The sequence below is a fragment of the Pseudonaja textilis genome, chromosome 2, assembly GCF_049901715.1.
Source record: "Pseudonaja textilis isolate UNSWEBS1 chromosome 2, rPseTex1.2, whole genome shotgun sequence".
Lineage (NCBI taxonomy): Eukaryota > Metazoa > Chordata > Lepidosauria > Squamata > Elapidae > Pseudonaja > Pseudonaja textilis.
Window position 1 is genome coordinate 72796943 of NC_141991.1, and position 17029 is coordinate 72813971.

Sequence of the window (17029 nt, forward strand, 5' to 3'; positions counted from 1 at the left end):
AGAATTCCTACAATGCTGTCAAGTCTCACTTCTAGTACAAAACTGGACTGAATAAAAGAAGAATTGGATATGAAAAACACACATGACTTTTATTTGATAGAAATTGCAGAATCTAGTTGCTTCTTATGCAGAATATTAGATGCTCTTCACAGCCTGGCTGTTTTTGGAATCGATACTACTTGACTTCCTCTATTCTACTCTTCAGACGTTTCAGAGATGCCTGTGGAGAGTATGAAATTGGAAATCTCTATGGGGATAGAGTGGGAGGCCCTCTGGAGGTGATGGAATGACTAAGAATCATTTCCATATCTACTACAAAATACAAAACCTCCTCTTAGTCTCACTAAGCATTAACAAATTGGAGGAATAAAGAGTGAGATTCCATAAACGTTCCATGAAAATCTGAGACCTGGGAACGTGAATGTCTCAAAATGAAAAAGGTGAACATAAACGCACGAGCATATTCAGTATGAAATCAGAGATTTGCCAAATTATCAGCAATGTTCAGGTGTGGTGGAGAGACTGTGCACTTGTTTAGGTTTTACACGCACACACCTAATTTTTCCAGTCAAAATCTTTTATCTTTTTATTAATAAAAAGAGGAAGGATGAGACAGAAAGCCAATCCAGCGACAACACAATTTACTACATGCTGGACATAATGAGAGACAAAAGATGTCCCTTCTTAAAAATGAAAATAAAAAGTTGATTTAAAAAAAAAAAGTAGCAGGAGTGAAGGGATATGGTGTTTCTTTAAAAATATAACTCTCAAGTGTCAAGGAAAAGGAAAAAAAGGAAAGAGAAACAGCAATTTAAAAATATTTCAGTAAACAAAGCCAACTTTTTTCTCTGCACGTGACTCTTCTGAGAGATCCCTTCAGACATCCAGATCCTTTCACTTAATGATACAAGTTGTATCCTTCTACCAAGCCCACATCCAGGTCACTTGAATCACAGTTTCTCAGCTTTAAAAGTCATCAGTAAAAATAGTTATAAATTAAATTCAATCTCTGACATTTGGTTTTGTTGAAAAATATAAATGAATAATTCTCTGCTAATTAATGTACTTCCATTCTTCATGTTGAATTACAAAGCCACTGCAAAGAGGAGACAAAAGACAAAATTAGGAAAAGGATTGTGATGGGGAGGTGAGAGAAAATAAATGATATTTCTGAAATTCTTTAAAAACACTTACCGTATATACTCGAGTATAAGTCGACCCGAATATAAGCCGAGGCACCTAATTTTGCCACAAAAAACTGGGAAAACTTATTGACTCGAGTATAAGCTGAGTTTTTCAGCACATTTTTTGAAAAGTTGAAAATTTTCCCTAGAGTTTGAACAATTAATCAGTGGAACGACTTTGCTTCCAGAAGTTGTGAATGTTCCAGCACTGGAGGTTTTTTAAAAAGAAATTGGACCACAATTTGTCTATAGCTGTGATGGCGAACCTATGACACGCGTGCCAGAAGTGGCACGCAGAGCCATCTCTCTGGGCACGCCAGCCGTCGCCTGTTGCTCTTCTGATTCCAGCGTGCATGCTGGTCTTCGCGTGCATGGGAGCGCTGGAAACTGAAAGCTGAGCTTCCCGGCACAGCCATGTGTGCCGGGGAGCCGCTCTTCTGGTTTCCGGCACTCCCCTGCTCACGCACGCGCTCCCATTTCAGCACTTGATGCCGAAAAGGTTTGCCAACACGGGTCCATAGAGTTGCAGGTATAGGGTTTCTTGCTTGAGCAAGGAGTTGAACGAAAAGGCCCCTTCCTGTTTATTCTGTTATCTGATTTGCTGACTTTATTACAACTTGACAAATTATTCTGCAAGAGTTTTACTTCTATCTGTTCTCTTCTAAGCACTGCTGGCAGACAAGTGAAACTCATTGTTAAATTCTAAATGAAAAACGATTTCTTTCCCATTCACTCACTTTGAAGTCAGTTTCATGTAATTGCCTTTCTATGACTGATAACCTCCTGACAGACCTACAGCTCCTCTTGTTCCAACTGAGCACAGGGAAGGCAATAGATTAAGGAGTGCTCATCTAACATATAATAGGCAGGGGTGGCTCAGCATACTTACATGTTCATGCTTCCTCTGGAAGGTTATCCGTTTTCTGAAAAAAATCAGAAAGCAAATGATTTCAATTTGTTCTTTTCACACATAAATAACAGAGAGAGATGAATAATATGCTAAGAAATACAGAATGTGTTTTGGGGAAAAAAACACCCACCACAGAGACTTCTCAATTCTTCAGTGGAATCAAGAGCTCAGTTTCAAAAGAACAGTTTGGCTTTCATTTGTGTTGAAGAAAGATACATCATTGGGGAAATGTGTCTTTTGAGTAAATATGTTCTGAAGTTTCGGGAAGATCGGTAAAAGCTAAGCAAAGCAAAGAGTGCAATTTGTCTTATTCAACATGCGTGCAAAAGAACAGATGGAATGTTTCATACTAAGGAACTCTTGGCCTCTAAAATACAAAAACAACAAAATCTGTCACTTCCTTCCTGATTTGGTTTAATCCCTTCCAATACTGAACTCTAGAAGAAGTAAACCTTTTAGATTGTATTAGAAGATTTATTTATGACCCTGTCTGTATTTCCAAGTGAGGTATGTTTTTCAGTATCCCACCTGATATATTACCCGATCCACTACCTAGGCCAGGGGTTGGCAATTAAGAGCCACTGGGACCCATTTCCCACAGAAAAGAAAACAATGGGAGCCACAAAAACCCTTCCCACACCTGACTATTTCCTGAGCGGCCACAAAACTAGCATAGGTAGTTGAATTCAAGATTCTGTTTTCTTATGAAACTTTTCTTTTTTGGGATTTATCCATGGCTGCCCTACCCGGGGTTGAAAAGCTCACTAAATTGCATGTTGGTGGGTGTCGCACATTGGCGGTTGTGACACATATTTTGAGTGATAAGGAGCCACAGCAGAGGGATGAAAGAGCCACATGCGACTCCAGAGGCGCAGGTTGCTGATCCCTGACTTAGGCTAAAGCACCTCTTCCCCCAAAGGAGTCTCCCGGAAACACTGCTTTTGTGCAGAAGTGCGTAAGAAAATTACTCTTCCATTTAACAGTTTTTCTCTTCCATCACATTAATAATAACCAACCTAGGGAACTTTCTGGGGGCCACGTGTGGCCTCAAATTGTACACCTGTACTCTAAAAACAGTTTTGGAGCATTAAAGAAAAAAAGCCATGAGTCTAAGGGTAGCTCTATTATACTCACTGAACTAAATATACGCCTGAGTCAGATAAATACAAAACGATGAGACCAATTACTCAAAGTCTACTGACCCATTCAATATGACCCTGTTCCGGACTGTAACGAATCCAATTAATGGTGGGGGGGGATTTCCCCTCTGCACACTCAATCTTGTGCTGGTTGATAGGAAGAGTTCAATTTGTACCAGATACATTTATCAAAGCTGCTTTTTCAAGAGGCAACTGGACTTCCTAGTTTTTCTTTGAAAACGTTTCTCAGTGAACTACGTGCAGATCTGCACCCTGGAGAACCAAAACAACCGCTTCATAAACGCATCGCATAACATAGGAGAACAAACCCATCGGGACAAGATTCAGCGGTCCCTCTTCATTTAAAAGGGAAAGGCCATTCTTTTGAAGACAGCAAAGTCCACCTTTTGGACAGAGAGGACCGCTGGTTTGAAAGAGGGGTCAAAGAGGCCATCTATGTCAAAACTGAACAGGTCTCTCTCAACAGAGGGAGAGGGATACAACATCATCTATCTCCAGTCTATAACAGTCCTTTCAACAGTTCCAAGAAGGCGCAACACCAGGGTGTCAGACTTGCGTTGTCACATGACATATTGCGACTTCCCCCCCTTCACTAAAATGGAGGTGGGTGTGGCCAACATATGACACATCTGCGGCTGCCAGTTTGACATCCCTGCTCTACACTTATTTGTACCACTCAAGTGAACCTGAGGACATAGATAAATCTCCAAGTGGCCTCAATGACTCTCTAAAAGAATGCAAATGACCAGAGTTCTACAAGGAATATAAATCCTTTATTCCCCAGCATCCAGTCAGAGCTGAAGAAGTTTCTTGGATGAGAAGTGGAAATGTCTTCAAAGAAAAACCAGAAAGTCCAGTTGCCTCTTGAAAAAAAAAGCACTTTTGGGGACAACCATGACCTGGATGACTGAGCATCTTCATAGACAGTTCAAAACAAGAATATTCTTTCCTACCTTCTTTTTCTTCTTTTTCTTCTGTGACCCATCTGCATCAAGTCTCTCAACATTTTTGCTCTTCTTTTTCTCTGTAAGACATTTAACAGGACAGGGTAAACAATTCAGATTTCACCTTTAAAAAACAACAACACACATTCTGGGGCCATATAAAAGCACATTTCCAGCTTTGAATGATTTTAAGTACAGGATCAGTTGTACCAAATTCCCCAGGATACTTTTATTTCTTGGATTCCAATGCCATTTAAGGAAATGTTTACTACAACATGTCAAGAACCTGCATATTGTGAATGAGTGCCAAAGTTGTGCTAGAAAAATCTAGTGCCAAGTCAGTTGTTTTTCTACAAACATCCAGATTTGCATCTGAATCTCCTGTTTATTGCATTGCGATTTTTTTTGGGGGGCAGCTAAAATTATATGCAAAGATGCCTTGATTTGAACAAACCCACATTTAGCAACTTCAAGCGCAATGGATCAATTTACCATCCAAAGATCCTTCCCCCACCCCAATAAGGGATAAATACATTGCAAATGAATATTCCAGATAAGCCAGTTAAATTAATTTTCCTTCATTTAATTATTACAGAGCAATTTATACCATTTGCCTATAAACTGCCTCAGTAATGTAATTCAAAACCCTCTCCTCAAATTGACCATTATAATGAGGTTTCACTGTGTTGCTGCTAATTTAATCCAGGCATGAGGACTCAGGTATTTATTTTCTCACTAAATAGGATAGCAAAAGAGGTGGTAGAATAAGGAAGTCCTGTGAAGGCAAGAAAAGACAGGATTACGCAACTGAAGTCAGCCCATAAGGAACTTTTAATGCAGGTAGTCCTTGACTTAAAACAGTTCGCTTAATGACTGTTTGAAGTTACAACACTGAAAAAAGTGAGTTATGGCCAGTTTTCACACTTATGATGGGTGAAGTGTCCTGGGGTCATGTGATCACCTTTTGCAACCTTCTGCCAGGTTCACTTAACAACCGTGTTACTAATTTAACAACTGTAGTGATTCACTTAGCAAATGTGGCAAGAAAAGTATTAAAATGAGGCAAAACTCTCTCAACACATTTCTCACTTAACAACATAATTTTTGGGCTCCATTGTGATCGTAAGTTAAGGACTACCCACAATTGCTTGCTGGCAGAGACATTCACTGGGCAAGATTGAGGAATAAAACAATGTTTATGCTCATCACCCCGTTTCATCCTACACTGCAAACTTTCAATTCAGGTATATATAGAATGTTAACAGCATGTCTGGGATAATGTCACAGGAACAGCTGCTCTGGGGACTTGGGGTTATAAAATAGCCATTTACTAGGAGGCTAATTGGTGTTAATGCTCCTTATCATTCCCTTTTGTCACTATGATGCTATTACCACCACCATCCAACACACCTTTTCTTTTTTTCCTGAACAGATGGGCACATCTCTAAATTTATCTGCAGCCATGTGCTGTTATTTTCTATGAATTCCTAGGAGGATAATTCCCAAGTCTTCCTTGGGCACAAAGATAACTCTTAAAGTTGGCTTGTACCATGTTACTGTTGAAACTTCACATACATGGCACCACACAGAAAATCCCAATAATAATCCACACTATCATGGTGGTTCAACTTTGAACTTGGCTAAGAGAGTTGTTAAAACCCAAACATAACACCATGCTAAAGCATATCCAGAGTGAAACCAAATCTGCTTCACTACCTGGACACATAAATAAGACTAATGCACAGCATACAACACCTTCCTGGCTCCTCTTCCTAGGAGTGAAGATTGCTCGATTTAAGGAAAAAAGATGGTTGGTATTCCTCTGAAAAATTAATATTTTCAGTGTTTATAATCTGATTTAACAATGTATTTGTAGTTGAGTTACTATGTATTATACACTCATTCTGGAGTGACTTCAAATAGAAGAGATGGTATGATCTCCTGAAACTCTGAATAAAAATGCTAATCCACCATTTCCTAAACTGTCATCCTCTGAATACGCTGAACCTTGCTCCCTAAAGTCCTTGCCGAAGGCAGGTTGCCATAAAATGTACTCCTTTCTCCTGAGTGATGGTGAGAGATTTTATCAATCATGTTACAGACAATGAAAGATGAAACCCTCCAAAAGCAAGATAACATTATAGAGACAGTGTTAGGGGAGTAAAAAAAAAAAAAGAACTGGAGAGGAAAAGAATATTATTAACTCATGTTTAAATTCTCATATTTACTGATATATTCTGACTGTTAAGATCACGGAGTTTTTCTGGAAAATTCACTGACAGGAGAAACCAAGACTGTTGATTTAGACTAGAATCTCATTGAAAGATATTAGTAATGTGAGTTTGGACAAAAGAGTAGTGGAGAAATTGAATGTGGCATTTGTAATTAACCTTTCAAATTAGAAGTCACCAAGTAAGTACAGTGGCTAGCAGAAGGAGATTCAACAGGCTTAAAAATCTTGGAGGGTTTAGTCCAATTTAATAATAACATTTTAAGTATAGCAATAGCACTCAGACTTCTATATCGCTTCACAGTGCTCTTACAGCCCTCTCTAAGCGGTTTATAAAGTCAGCATATTGGCCCCAACAATCTGGGTCCTCATTTTACCCACCTCAGAAGGATGGGAGGCTGCGTTAACCTTGAGCCTAGCGAGACCCGAACTGCCAAACTGCTGGCAGCCAGTGATCAGCAGAAGTAGCCTGCAGTATTGCATTCTAACCACTGAGCCACCGTGACTCATAAGAATCCTAAAAGCCCTGATTAAATGCAGATCAAAATTACACATAGAGATACATCTAGTTTGGGGATTTCTAAAAATGAGAGCTCATCTAGAAGACATCTCTCACCTCCCCCCGCCACAACATGTTACAATGTGAAAAAGTAATTCCTTATCCTCAGTTAAAGCAATTCAAATAAAGAAGCAACCCAGTCAGTTGTATGAGTGCATCATTACACAATCAAAATTAATTTGAGGTAGCCCTGCCATTAATATTTCAAATTATGACCCTCTGGTACTCTTACTACACAGATTTTAGAGGTATGTTATACCCTACACAAAATAATTTTTCTTAAGACTTCCATTAAAAAAAAAAATCAATATCTATCAGTCTGAAACAGATTACACATTCATTAAGGCTTCACCAATCAGACACTTAATCTTGAATTGGAGATCTGGGACAATAGTGAATCTTCCCAAGATCAATTAACTTGATATCACAAACGTGCAACATAAAATCACCTCATAAGTCACAAAGAATTGCAAGAGAACCTCTATGGTTCTCTAGATCACTGTTATCTTGACTCAAGTCAATGTGAATGACTCAACCCAATATGCAAGTAATTTTCACTGGGGGAAAATGGGTCTCAGTAGAGTAAAAGGGTCAAAAAGCTACTGCTGATAAAGAACAAGTTAGCCAAAATATACAGCGTCTTCCACAGAAATGTTCTCTCAACACATGAAATAAAAGTGGGTACATGGGAAACCAAACACTGTTTTCTAAAATAAGAATCTCGTATCAGCTATTAAGTATGGAGATAACAATGTCATGTGTTGACAGATATTTTTCTGGATGATCTGCTGTCATTGAAGGAAGTATGGATTTTACAGGATAGACTCACCTAACTATTCTGTTAGTTATTCTGAAATTCTGTTCTGACCAAGGCATACTGAGACACTAACAAACATATGTTAGTCCCTTTTTTCTTTATTTCAACGGCTGTGAATTTTAGTCATTCACAGCTCATAATGAGTCTCAAACGATTTGTAAATAGCCCCATGGAAGTCTTCCAAAGTCCTTCAGGATAAGTCTGATAAGCATGCACCTTTATCTCCCTTGGAATGCTGCCAATGTCTAAATTTCCAATTAGTTATATAAGGCCAAACAGAACACAAATTCAACACAGAGCTTCAGGCTTCAAACTGACCAGTACAAACAAAGTTGCTTCCTCCAAAGGTTAATGTCCCAGACACCTGGACTGGCCCATGTTCCTCCCCATTGTCTGACTCTGCTGCAGTCTCCACAGGCTGCTGGCAGACCATTACAAATTCATAAACCAAAGCAATGATCTCAAAGGTACAAACTTACAAGGAACTTTACAACAAAATGGACGAAGGAGGCAAATTCAATATTTTGGAATAGTCAAGGCAAACTCCAGATCTAAACCTCATGGAAATGTTGTGTAGGATTATGGAAAAAGCAACAAGTAATGGAGGAATAGGCCAGAATTCTTGTACAACATTGTTAATTACAAAAAGAGTAAAATAGTTACTGAATCTAAAATAGCAATTATTTGTACGTTGAGTTATTTTGTTTCTGAAATGAAATCTGTCATTTGGTCAAATGTCAGCACTATTTCTGCACTTCATCTTTTTATATGTTTATACCTGTATAAATATAGTCTACCTATAGTCTTACTCAGATTCACATAAGACCCTGGCAAAAATAGGATAAAAACCAGAAAAATCTAAAAGAGGACAAATGCAGTATGTACAGAGAACAGAATATCTGGGTGGTTTTTATACATGACAAATAATTTCCACTCCCCTTTTTTAGATATGTTCTTTTCTATAGCATTTGAGGTCTTTTCTTGTATACATTAGTCAAGTGAAGCAGAGTATGGAAATAAATGGTTTTTTTTCCCTCTCAGTAAAGAGGGTAACTTATATTAAGATCGGTAAAATCTGAGTCTCCATACAAGAGGCTCTTTCCTTCTTGTTCTCCCTTTCCTAGCAGAAGCCTATAGCCATTTCTCTTTGAGAATCCGGCCAGCAACTCAAATGCCTCAGCAGGAATTACTGAATTGCCTGGAGCTGCTCTTTGAATAGCAACATTAATAGTACCCCAGCAACTGCCTCTCTCTTAGGGTTTACAGTGGCTCTCTAAATGCAGCCTTCTTAAGATCGACTCATCTGTGCTGATATTGATGCTTTATTCAGGTACTGCTGAATATGATCACTCAGCAGCCTTGGTAGCTGAAGCATCCTTTTCTGCTCTATCTGTGAACACTGTGAGCATATGCCTGAGCTGGGAAAGTTGCCTCCATTTCAGTTTTAAAGCCATGCGGCAAAGGAAGCCATTTTCTAAGACATATCCTAGCTAGGCTCTTCAGCCTCCTCCATCTGTTCCAGCCAGAAAATCAGAAAGAAATAACGGATAATTGTGTATCAAACAAGTTAAATACAGGTGTATTGTATTTTGCACCCAGACCAGCATGTGCTTTTCTACAGTGAAGGGCTACTGTACCTCCACTTCAGAAGGTAGAAACTGTTCCACCAGAAGCACTACTCCAGCTGGGAACACTGAGGGACATTTTATTCAGGGGTGGTGAACAAATCCAAAACCAAAGGACTGCTTGTTTGGGATGGTGTCAGAGGAAAACTGATTTGGTGGGCTAATTCATATGGGGATAAAGTAAAGGAGTTGGTTAAACTTGTTTTTAACCTTGGTTCTGTGTTGATTCAAACTTTTTCTACTAAAAAACTGACAACCTCCAAAATAGGAGAGGCAGTTTGGTGTAGTGGTTAAGGCACCAAGCGAATTCTAATTCTGTCTTAGGCACAAAGTCAACTGGGTGACCTTGGGCCAGTCACTTTCTCTCAGCCCTAGGAAGCAGGCAATGGTAATCCACTTCTGGGAAACTTGCCAAGAACACTGCAGGGACTAGGCCAATTAGTTGAATTGACTTGAAGACACCTGCTGACACAAAAGTGTCTATGATTTTAAAAAAAGGGATATTACAGAACAATCATAAAGTAGGTAACATCACATTTTAAGGAAAACTGTAGTTTGTGCATCCAAATGTTGTGGACCAACCCTGGACAGAAGAACAAAAAAAGGAAGGTGACCCTGAGAATCAAGAGTGAGATCAGATAATTTGGAATCAGTTCAGACGATCACTTGAATATGAACCAGCAGTGTGCAGCTGCCACCCAAAAAGCTAGTATAATCCTGGGTTGTATAAACAGAGGCAAAGAATCAAGATCACGTGAAGTATTAGTGCCACTTTACAAAGTCTCAAAGTTAGTTAAGACCACACCTGGAATACTGCAACCAATTTTAGTCACCACTGAGATGATCAAAGGCCTGGAGACTAAACCATATGAAGAATGGCTGCAGAATTTGGGTCTGGCTAGTCTAAAGAAAAGAAGAATTAGGGGTGACATGATAACAGTATTCCAGTATTTGAGGGGCTGCCGCAAAGAAGAGTTGGTCAAATTATTCCCCAAAGCACCAGAGGGCAAGACAAGAAACAATGGTTGGAAACTGATCAAAGGGAGAAGCAACCTGGAATTAAAGAGAAACTTCCTAACAGTGAGGACAATTAACCAGTGGAACAGCTTGCCTCCAGAAATCATGGGTGCTCCGTCACTGGAGGTTTTTAAGAAGAGACAAAACAGTCAACTTATTTGAAATGGTATAGGATCTCCTGCTGAAGCAGGGGGCTGGACTAGAAGACCTCCAAGGTCCCTTTCAGATTCTATTCTATTCCATTCCATTCCACCCCACCCCACCCCATCCCTACTCTACCTCAGATTCTGGGACTCAAAAAGGACTGGGAGCATCAGAGAAAAGGGGAAGTAATTAAAGCAGAACAAGCCCATAGAATGAGGAAGGAAGAGGCTGCAAACGAAACAAAACAGGAACCAGAAGAACGTTAAAAGAGCAAACCTAAATATGTCTTCTGAAAAGTTTCTTGCCTACCCTTTTCACTTAATCACTTTTCTTTAGACTGGAACCAAGATGTATGTTGGAATAGTTCTTTACACAAGTATAAAGGAGGGAAGGGGGCAATGGGACATCAACGTGCATATACCGAATAAACCTTTCCCCACATATTACTCCCTTTTACCAACACAACTGAGCTGGTAATAATTGATAAAGCATTGATAAGTGCTTATTGGTAAGCAATACCTCTTTACTACATGAGGGCAGCAGAATGCACTAAATAATGAAAAAAAGAAAAAAGAAAAAGAAAAATAGGACCAGGAACATTAATTAGCACCCAGCTTTGATATGCCCACATGGAATAAGGGATGCGGTTCTCACTTTTATCAGACTTCTTTTCTTTGCTGTCTTTTTTCTTTGTTGATTTGATGCTGTCTGAAGACTTGGATTTCTTTTTCTTCTTTTTTAACGGTGTCTCTTCCGCACTCTGCATTTTAAGCTTCTTGCCCTTTGAAGCCTTAGAGCCAGTGTTCCCATCTGCCAGTTTCCGTTTCTTGGATGGCTTCTCTTTTTTCTCATTTTTCGATGCCTTGGCCTTGGCCACAGGGTTAGCCTGGGCCCCTTCTGGGGTACCTTGTTGCGTGTCCTGCTCTTTGTTCCCGAGGAGCGCTTTGAACGATGGGGAGATTGACTCTGGCAACTGTACAGCAGATGTCTCTTGGCCTTGGCCACTGCTCTGAGCCTTTGTTGCAGCTTTCTTTGCTGGGGGAGGCTTGGAGCTGCTGCTTTTCAGCCCCCGTTTCCCTGCCCCCTTTCCCTTAGCAGCTGCTGCTTCCTTTCCAGAAGAAGGCAACAAGGTGGTCTCTGTAGAAACAAAGTTTTACAATTTAGCAACTATTAAGAACCTGATCCCTATAAAGTACTGCTAATTTGTGGGGAAATCATTCCAACTCAGCTGGGGAAAGGCTTGGCCTAATTAACTTTTAAAACAAGACACTTTCTAATTTACAGAACTGTTTTACAGTTACACCTAGCTGGATGTATGTCTATTCTAATCTGTCCAATTAAAAGAAAAATACATTTTATTAGGGCAATTTTCTCCTGAACAAAAGAGCATTATCTCAGAATTTTGCCTTAAAATTTAGTCTTAACAATATGAAAAAATGTTGCATTAGATTAAGAATTAAACATTCTCCAGTCTCAGACGCTCCATAGCCACTAGACAGTTTCGTCTAGTGGTTAAGGCACCCGGCCTCCCCATTCATGAAAGCCAGTTGGGTGACTTTGGGCCAACCTCTCTCTCTCAGCCCAAATCACCTCACAGGATGGTTGTTGTTGTGGGGAAAATAGGAAGAGGAAAGTGTTGAATATTTGTGGCACATGAGTTATTTGTGAAAATAACAGATAAATAAATAAATAAAATTAATAAACCGATAATAATAATAAGCCAGGCTACCCAATTACAGAAAATGTATCTTCATTTAGAAAGAATCATCAAGCCCGTTATAGAACAAGATCACAAATTTTCAGCTGTAACCGAACCATTCAATGTCTCTCTGCACAACACAAATCTCAGAGAATCCCTCAAAGCATAATGAGATTCTGAGAAAAACAAATATAGCAGGATCCTTTCTTGATCCAGAAAATCTTCACTTGAAGATTGAAATAAGTGTATAAACTTGGATTTGGAAAAAGGGGAGATAGTCCAGTTACCTCTGGAAAATGAATTTGTTGGGATATACAGATAGTTCCTGAATTTCTAAAAAGCGGAATGGGACAACTTGCTACAGCCAACTCGCTGCAGGACAATTGACAGTTTAGTTTAATTATTTAAAATAAAATTTAAAAATATTTAAATTTTTGCTATTCACATTTCATTCTGTCCCTTTTTTTGCACCTTTTCTTTAATGATTCCATCCCACTATTTCTTTAATATTAGTGCAACTCTTGACCTGCAGAGAGTTTGCCGTGGCAAAATTGGCCATGGCGAATTGTCATAGACTCCCTAAAAAATCCTTTCCTTTAAGTCTTCTGTACCAATAGTTCCTTCAAAGCCAACCTTTTTTCGGTGTGACAGTTTTCTCAGTGTCGCTATCGCTTGAAGAACTGTCAGTTGATGACGTGCTGCCAGGAGGTGCTGGCTTCCCAGAAGACTTTGCTTGAGCACCAACAGAACCCTGTTTGGAGAGCAGAGGACTTGCTACCACAGTGGATGCTTGGATCTTGTGAGGACCTGATAGCCCCGTTAAAAGAGACTAGGAGTGAAAAAAGGAGAAAGGAGAGAAATAATGAATGAACATGTGATTAATAGCAAGGGCCAGTTAACAGAGTGATATATCCCAATCTCTTCAATTAGCAAAATTTATCAGTATCTGTTTAGTTCAATACTTTTCACAACTTCATAGTAGTGTTGACACATGACAGAAATGGCATGAAAGAAAGACCTACCAGAGCTTTTATTATTGCTTTCCAAGTCTGATGTCCATTATTCTGACTGGACATTTTAGGAAGAACTCCATTCTCAATACTGTATGAAAGAGTCTGGATAGGGAAGCCTGTTTTAGATGTATTATTTAATAAACAAGTTTATATAGTTGCCCAACTCACACATAGGTGAGTCTGGGAGGCTTACATTTAAAAATGTAAAAGATCTATCATATAATAAAACCATTTAAAAACCCTACCCCATCCCCCATGGCATCCCCCACAGTAACAGAACAATTATGTTAGCTACTCAATTAGCTGCATTTCCATTTGCGATTCCAGGGTCCACTGAAGTAGCCACTTTTAGGCCCTTTCGGAAAAGAATCAGAGTGGGGGACATTTGTACCTTGGAGTGAATGTTGTACCCAAAAGAAGGTGCCACCTGTCAGACCTGCCCCAGTCTAATCTCTTAGGAAAGCAAGACTCTCAACTCCATTTGGTTGAAGTGACAGGTTCTTTTACTAAAAAATATTGGTTGCAGTAAAGTCAGGCTAGAACTAAATTTCCTGTGCTCAAAAGATATAGAAAGTTTGTAGAATTGGGATGATGGGCATACCAACAAATTCAATCACGCTATGTGAACCCAATAGAGCAGTGATGGTGAACCTTGTTGCTGTGGTGTGCCAATAAAATTTTGTAAAAAAAAAAAGATATAGAAAGTTTCCTCCCATTGCAGCTCTACCCCATGACCAGTCTGTCTTCAGCCAATAAGAATTTGCCTGGGTCACCGGGCCCCAACCTTTGAGGTTTGGCAGTCTGGCTGGGGGGGGGGGGAACCGGTCTGCCACTCGCATGGCCTGGTTTTGAATAGGTCATGGCCCAGTAGTGAGCCACGGCCCAAGGGCTGGGGACCCCTGGCCTAGGTGCACTGAGAATGCTGAGATTTTTTTGAGTAATTCATATTCTTTCTCAGGGTGCACAGTCTTTGGTGGTGGCACAAACTGGCTCCAAGCTCTCTTGCTCTTCGTCAAGCTGTCAATCTCCCCTCCCAATTTCCCATCATGCACAAAAGCAGGTTGATTGCCTGTTTGTTCCCTAGCATAATCCTTTCCTCTCCCCTAGCCTTTGATGGCAGGATGCTAGCAAGGTGCCAAGGCAAAGATGGCAGACCTGAGAAGGGCCTTTTTTGTTGTCTCATCAAATGACAAACCCTAATTGTAATATGCCCTTCCTTCCTTCCTGTACTGGTAGGCAGGTGGTTGCCATAGAGAGGAGGAAGTCTAAAGGTAGTCAGTTTTCATTCCCACGGGATTCACTTCCCCTGTATCATGTCTAAGTGTGCCTCCCCCAATAAGCTACTTGGATACATGCATTTAGGGGGTGACATTCTGGCTAAAAATTGAAGGGAGAGGGCTGTCAAACTTAAGCTCTTGAAAAAAAAAAAGACACACAACACAAGGCTCAAGCTGAGCACATACGGCCATGCAAGTCCAAGTTCCTTCAAAACTTTTGTTTTTTTCCTCTCATGAGCTTGTGTAATGTGTAGGCTAAGCCATGAAAAAATGTGTAGGCTGTCAGCACAGTTGTTGAAAAAAGGCAAACAGAGTGGGGAGCTGTTAAATGCTCCAATTTTCTAGAAAAAGAGGGGAAGTATTTATATGTTGTATGGATTTATGACCTGCAGGATAAATTTGCTTCTGTTTATTCCCTCTTAAATATGCATTCGGGAGGTTGTTGGCGATTACTACAGTCCCATGCATGCATGTAAATCTAACGTGTCACAGATCTACAATTGGTACCACACATTGCTCATGAAGACAACTTTCATAGCTAAGGCACAGCTTAAACTGCAACTGAAAACTGCTGCTGTATGCATAGTACAGTTCCTCCTGCAGCTATTTAAAGCTCTGTATTTTCATTAAATCAATCCGTCCTGGTTAGTACAAGTTCAGAAAGCATGCACCCAACATGCTAACTATGGAGGTTCAGAATTTATAATCCTTTGTTCAGAGGCATATTGTAGGTTCATGGCTTGTGCAGACAAGGCACACTTGTCGACTCCCACGGAAAAGGTGATTATACCATAAAAGAAAGACGACCTATCACTTTTTTATTTATAATAAGTTACTTTATCTTTCATCTTACCATTCTAAGACCTTTCTTGAACTCTATTCTATTGTCCTTAATTAGCTGTTTTAATTTCTATTTTTGGCAACTTTACTAGGTAGACTCTATAGTAACAGAATCTTTAAAGTCTGAAGGTGCTTCTTCCTCCATCCTCATGTGAACCAGGGAGAAGCTTGCCTAAGATGCTTTCCCAAGTTATTTTCTTGGCTCAGGCTCAGGCCACTTTTATCTGACTTGTCTTGGCAGCAGCTCTTCCTCCTGTCCTTCATGGCTGTTCCCATCTTCTACAATTTCTGTCCTATTCCCTGCTATTATTATGCTTTAGTTAAGTTCTGATTACCTCCATTCTTATCCCCCTATCTGTAGATCCTAAATATCCTTTCCTGACCTTTTCTTTCCTTTAGATTTTCTTTCTACGCATCCTATTCTAGTTTGTCAATTCTCTTAGTGCTATTGATATCAGTCCCATCAACCAGCTCTCCATAGATGAGATATCTGCTGGTTGGGGCACTGCTTTTACTGTTACCTATTATTAGCACTGGGACAGGGTTTTCAAGACCTTGGGAGGCTTCAGTTTCAGTCTATGTAAGCCCCTAATTCATCTCTGTGTCTCTCAGCGCTTTCCTTTCCTTCCAGGTTTCTTTCCTTCCCAGGAATCCACCTCAACTCCCTTCTGGCTGCTCTGACATTCTTCCTTGCAAGTTTCCCTCTCCTTGGTGTTTGTATGCTCTGGGACGGTCCCTGCTCTTGGCTTTGCTGCCACACTTGGCCCTCCATCCATATGTGACCAGCTGCTGCTTTCCCTAGCATCCCCTGTAAGTGCAACTCTTCAACTTGGTTAAGCCACTTGCCAGGTCCCAGACCTGATCTGATTGCCAGGCCTTTCATCAGGACTGCCTTCTTCCAGGATTGATGTCTGGCTACAGGCCTTTCCCAACAACACCAGTACAAAATCCTGACCTTCTCCACTGGGCCAGGCTGTTCAACCTGAATCTCAAGCCCACTGGATTCACCAGCACAACAGATCCGCCTGACAACTTGGATCATATTCTTTCCTAATGACTACTTCCTCCATCTTCGGGTGCCTAGTTTGCATGCTTTCTGCCTCCCTTCCCTCTCTGTAAGATAAGACAAAATATCCAACAATGCTAAGTGGACTTATACACGAGATCATGAAAAAAATACCTGAGAAGCTTCTTGTTCTTCATCACTGGACTCCTCAGATGAGCTCTCTGACTCTTTTTTTGCCTCTTGTTTCTGCTGGGTGGCTGCAAAAAGCAAACAGACATCAGAGTCCTTGGAAAACTAAAAACTGCTGTGACATAAAGAGTGTGGGAACTGGGAAGGTCAAATCAAATTAAGATTTATGTTCATTGTCCAGTTACACAGGGAGACTCTAAGATTTTTAGCTTTGCTTATTATAAAGGCTTCATGGAAGTTCACGAGATGGGAATTGCAGGGGATGGGAATTACCTTTATCTTATGCAATGAAAAGGTCCTTGCAGCAGTTCTGAAACTACTCCAGGCAATTCTCCAAACAAGTTACTTCCAGAATTCCTATTTCAATCACACCGTCATGTCTTTCACAAGAACAATTACAGTAACAAATGTCAAC

General features: G+C 40.1%; 1 protein-coding gene across 3 annotated transcripts in view; it reads right to left on the reverse strand.

The window, feature by feature from the left end:
* Nucleotides 1–559: 559 nt before the first annotated feature.
* TCOF1 (treacle ribosome biogenesis factor 1) overlaps nucleotides 560–17029 on the reverse strand; it is a 41326-nt gene continuing 24856 nt past the window's right edge. For all 3 annotated transcript variants that reach the window (XM_026696605.2, XM_087924279.1, XM_026696604.2), the window contains 6 exons: nucleotides 16600–16682; nucleotides 12923–13118; nucleotides 11245–11727; nucleotides 4208–4278; nucleotides 2074–2107; nucleotides 560–1096 (listed from right to left, as the gene is read on the reverse strand). In XM_026696605.2, coding sequence (XP_026552390.2) covers nucleotides 2078–2107; nucleotides 4208–4278; nucleotides 11245–11727; nucleotides 12923–13118; nucleotides 16600–16682 — 863 coding nt within the window. In that variant the 3' untranslated portion in view covers nucleotides 560–1096; nucleotides 2074–2077. The remainder of the gene's footprint in view (nucleotides 1097–2073; nucleotides 2108–4207; nucleotides 4279–11244; nucleotides 11728–12922; nucleotides 13119–16599; nucleotides 16683–17029) is intronic.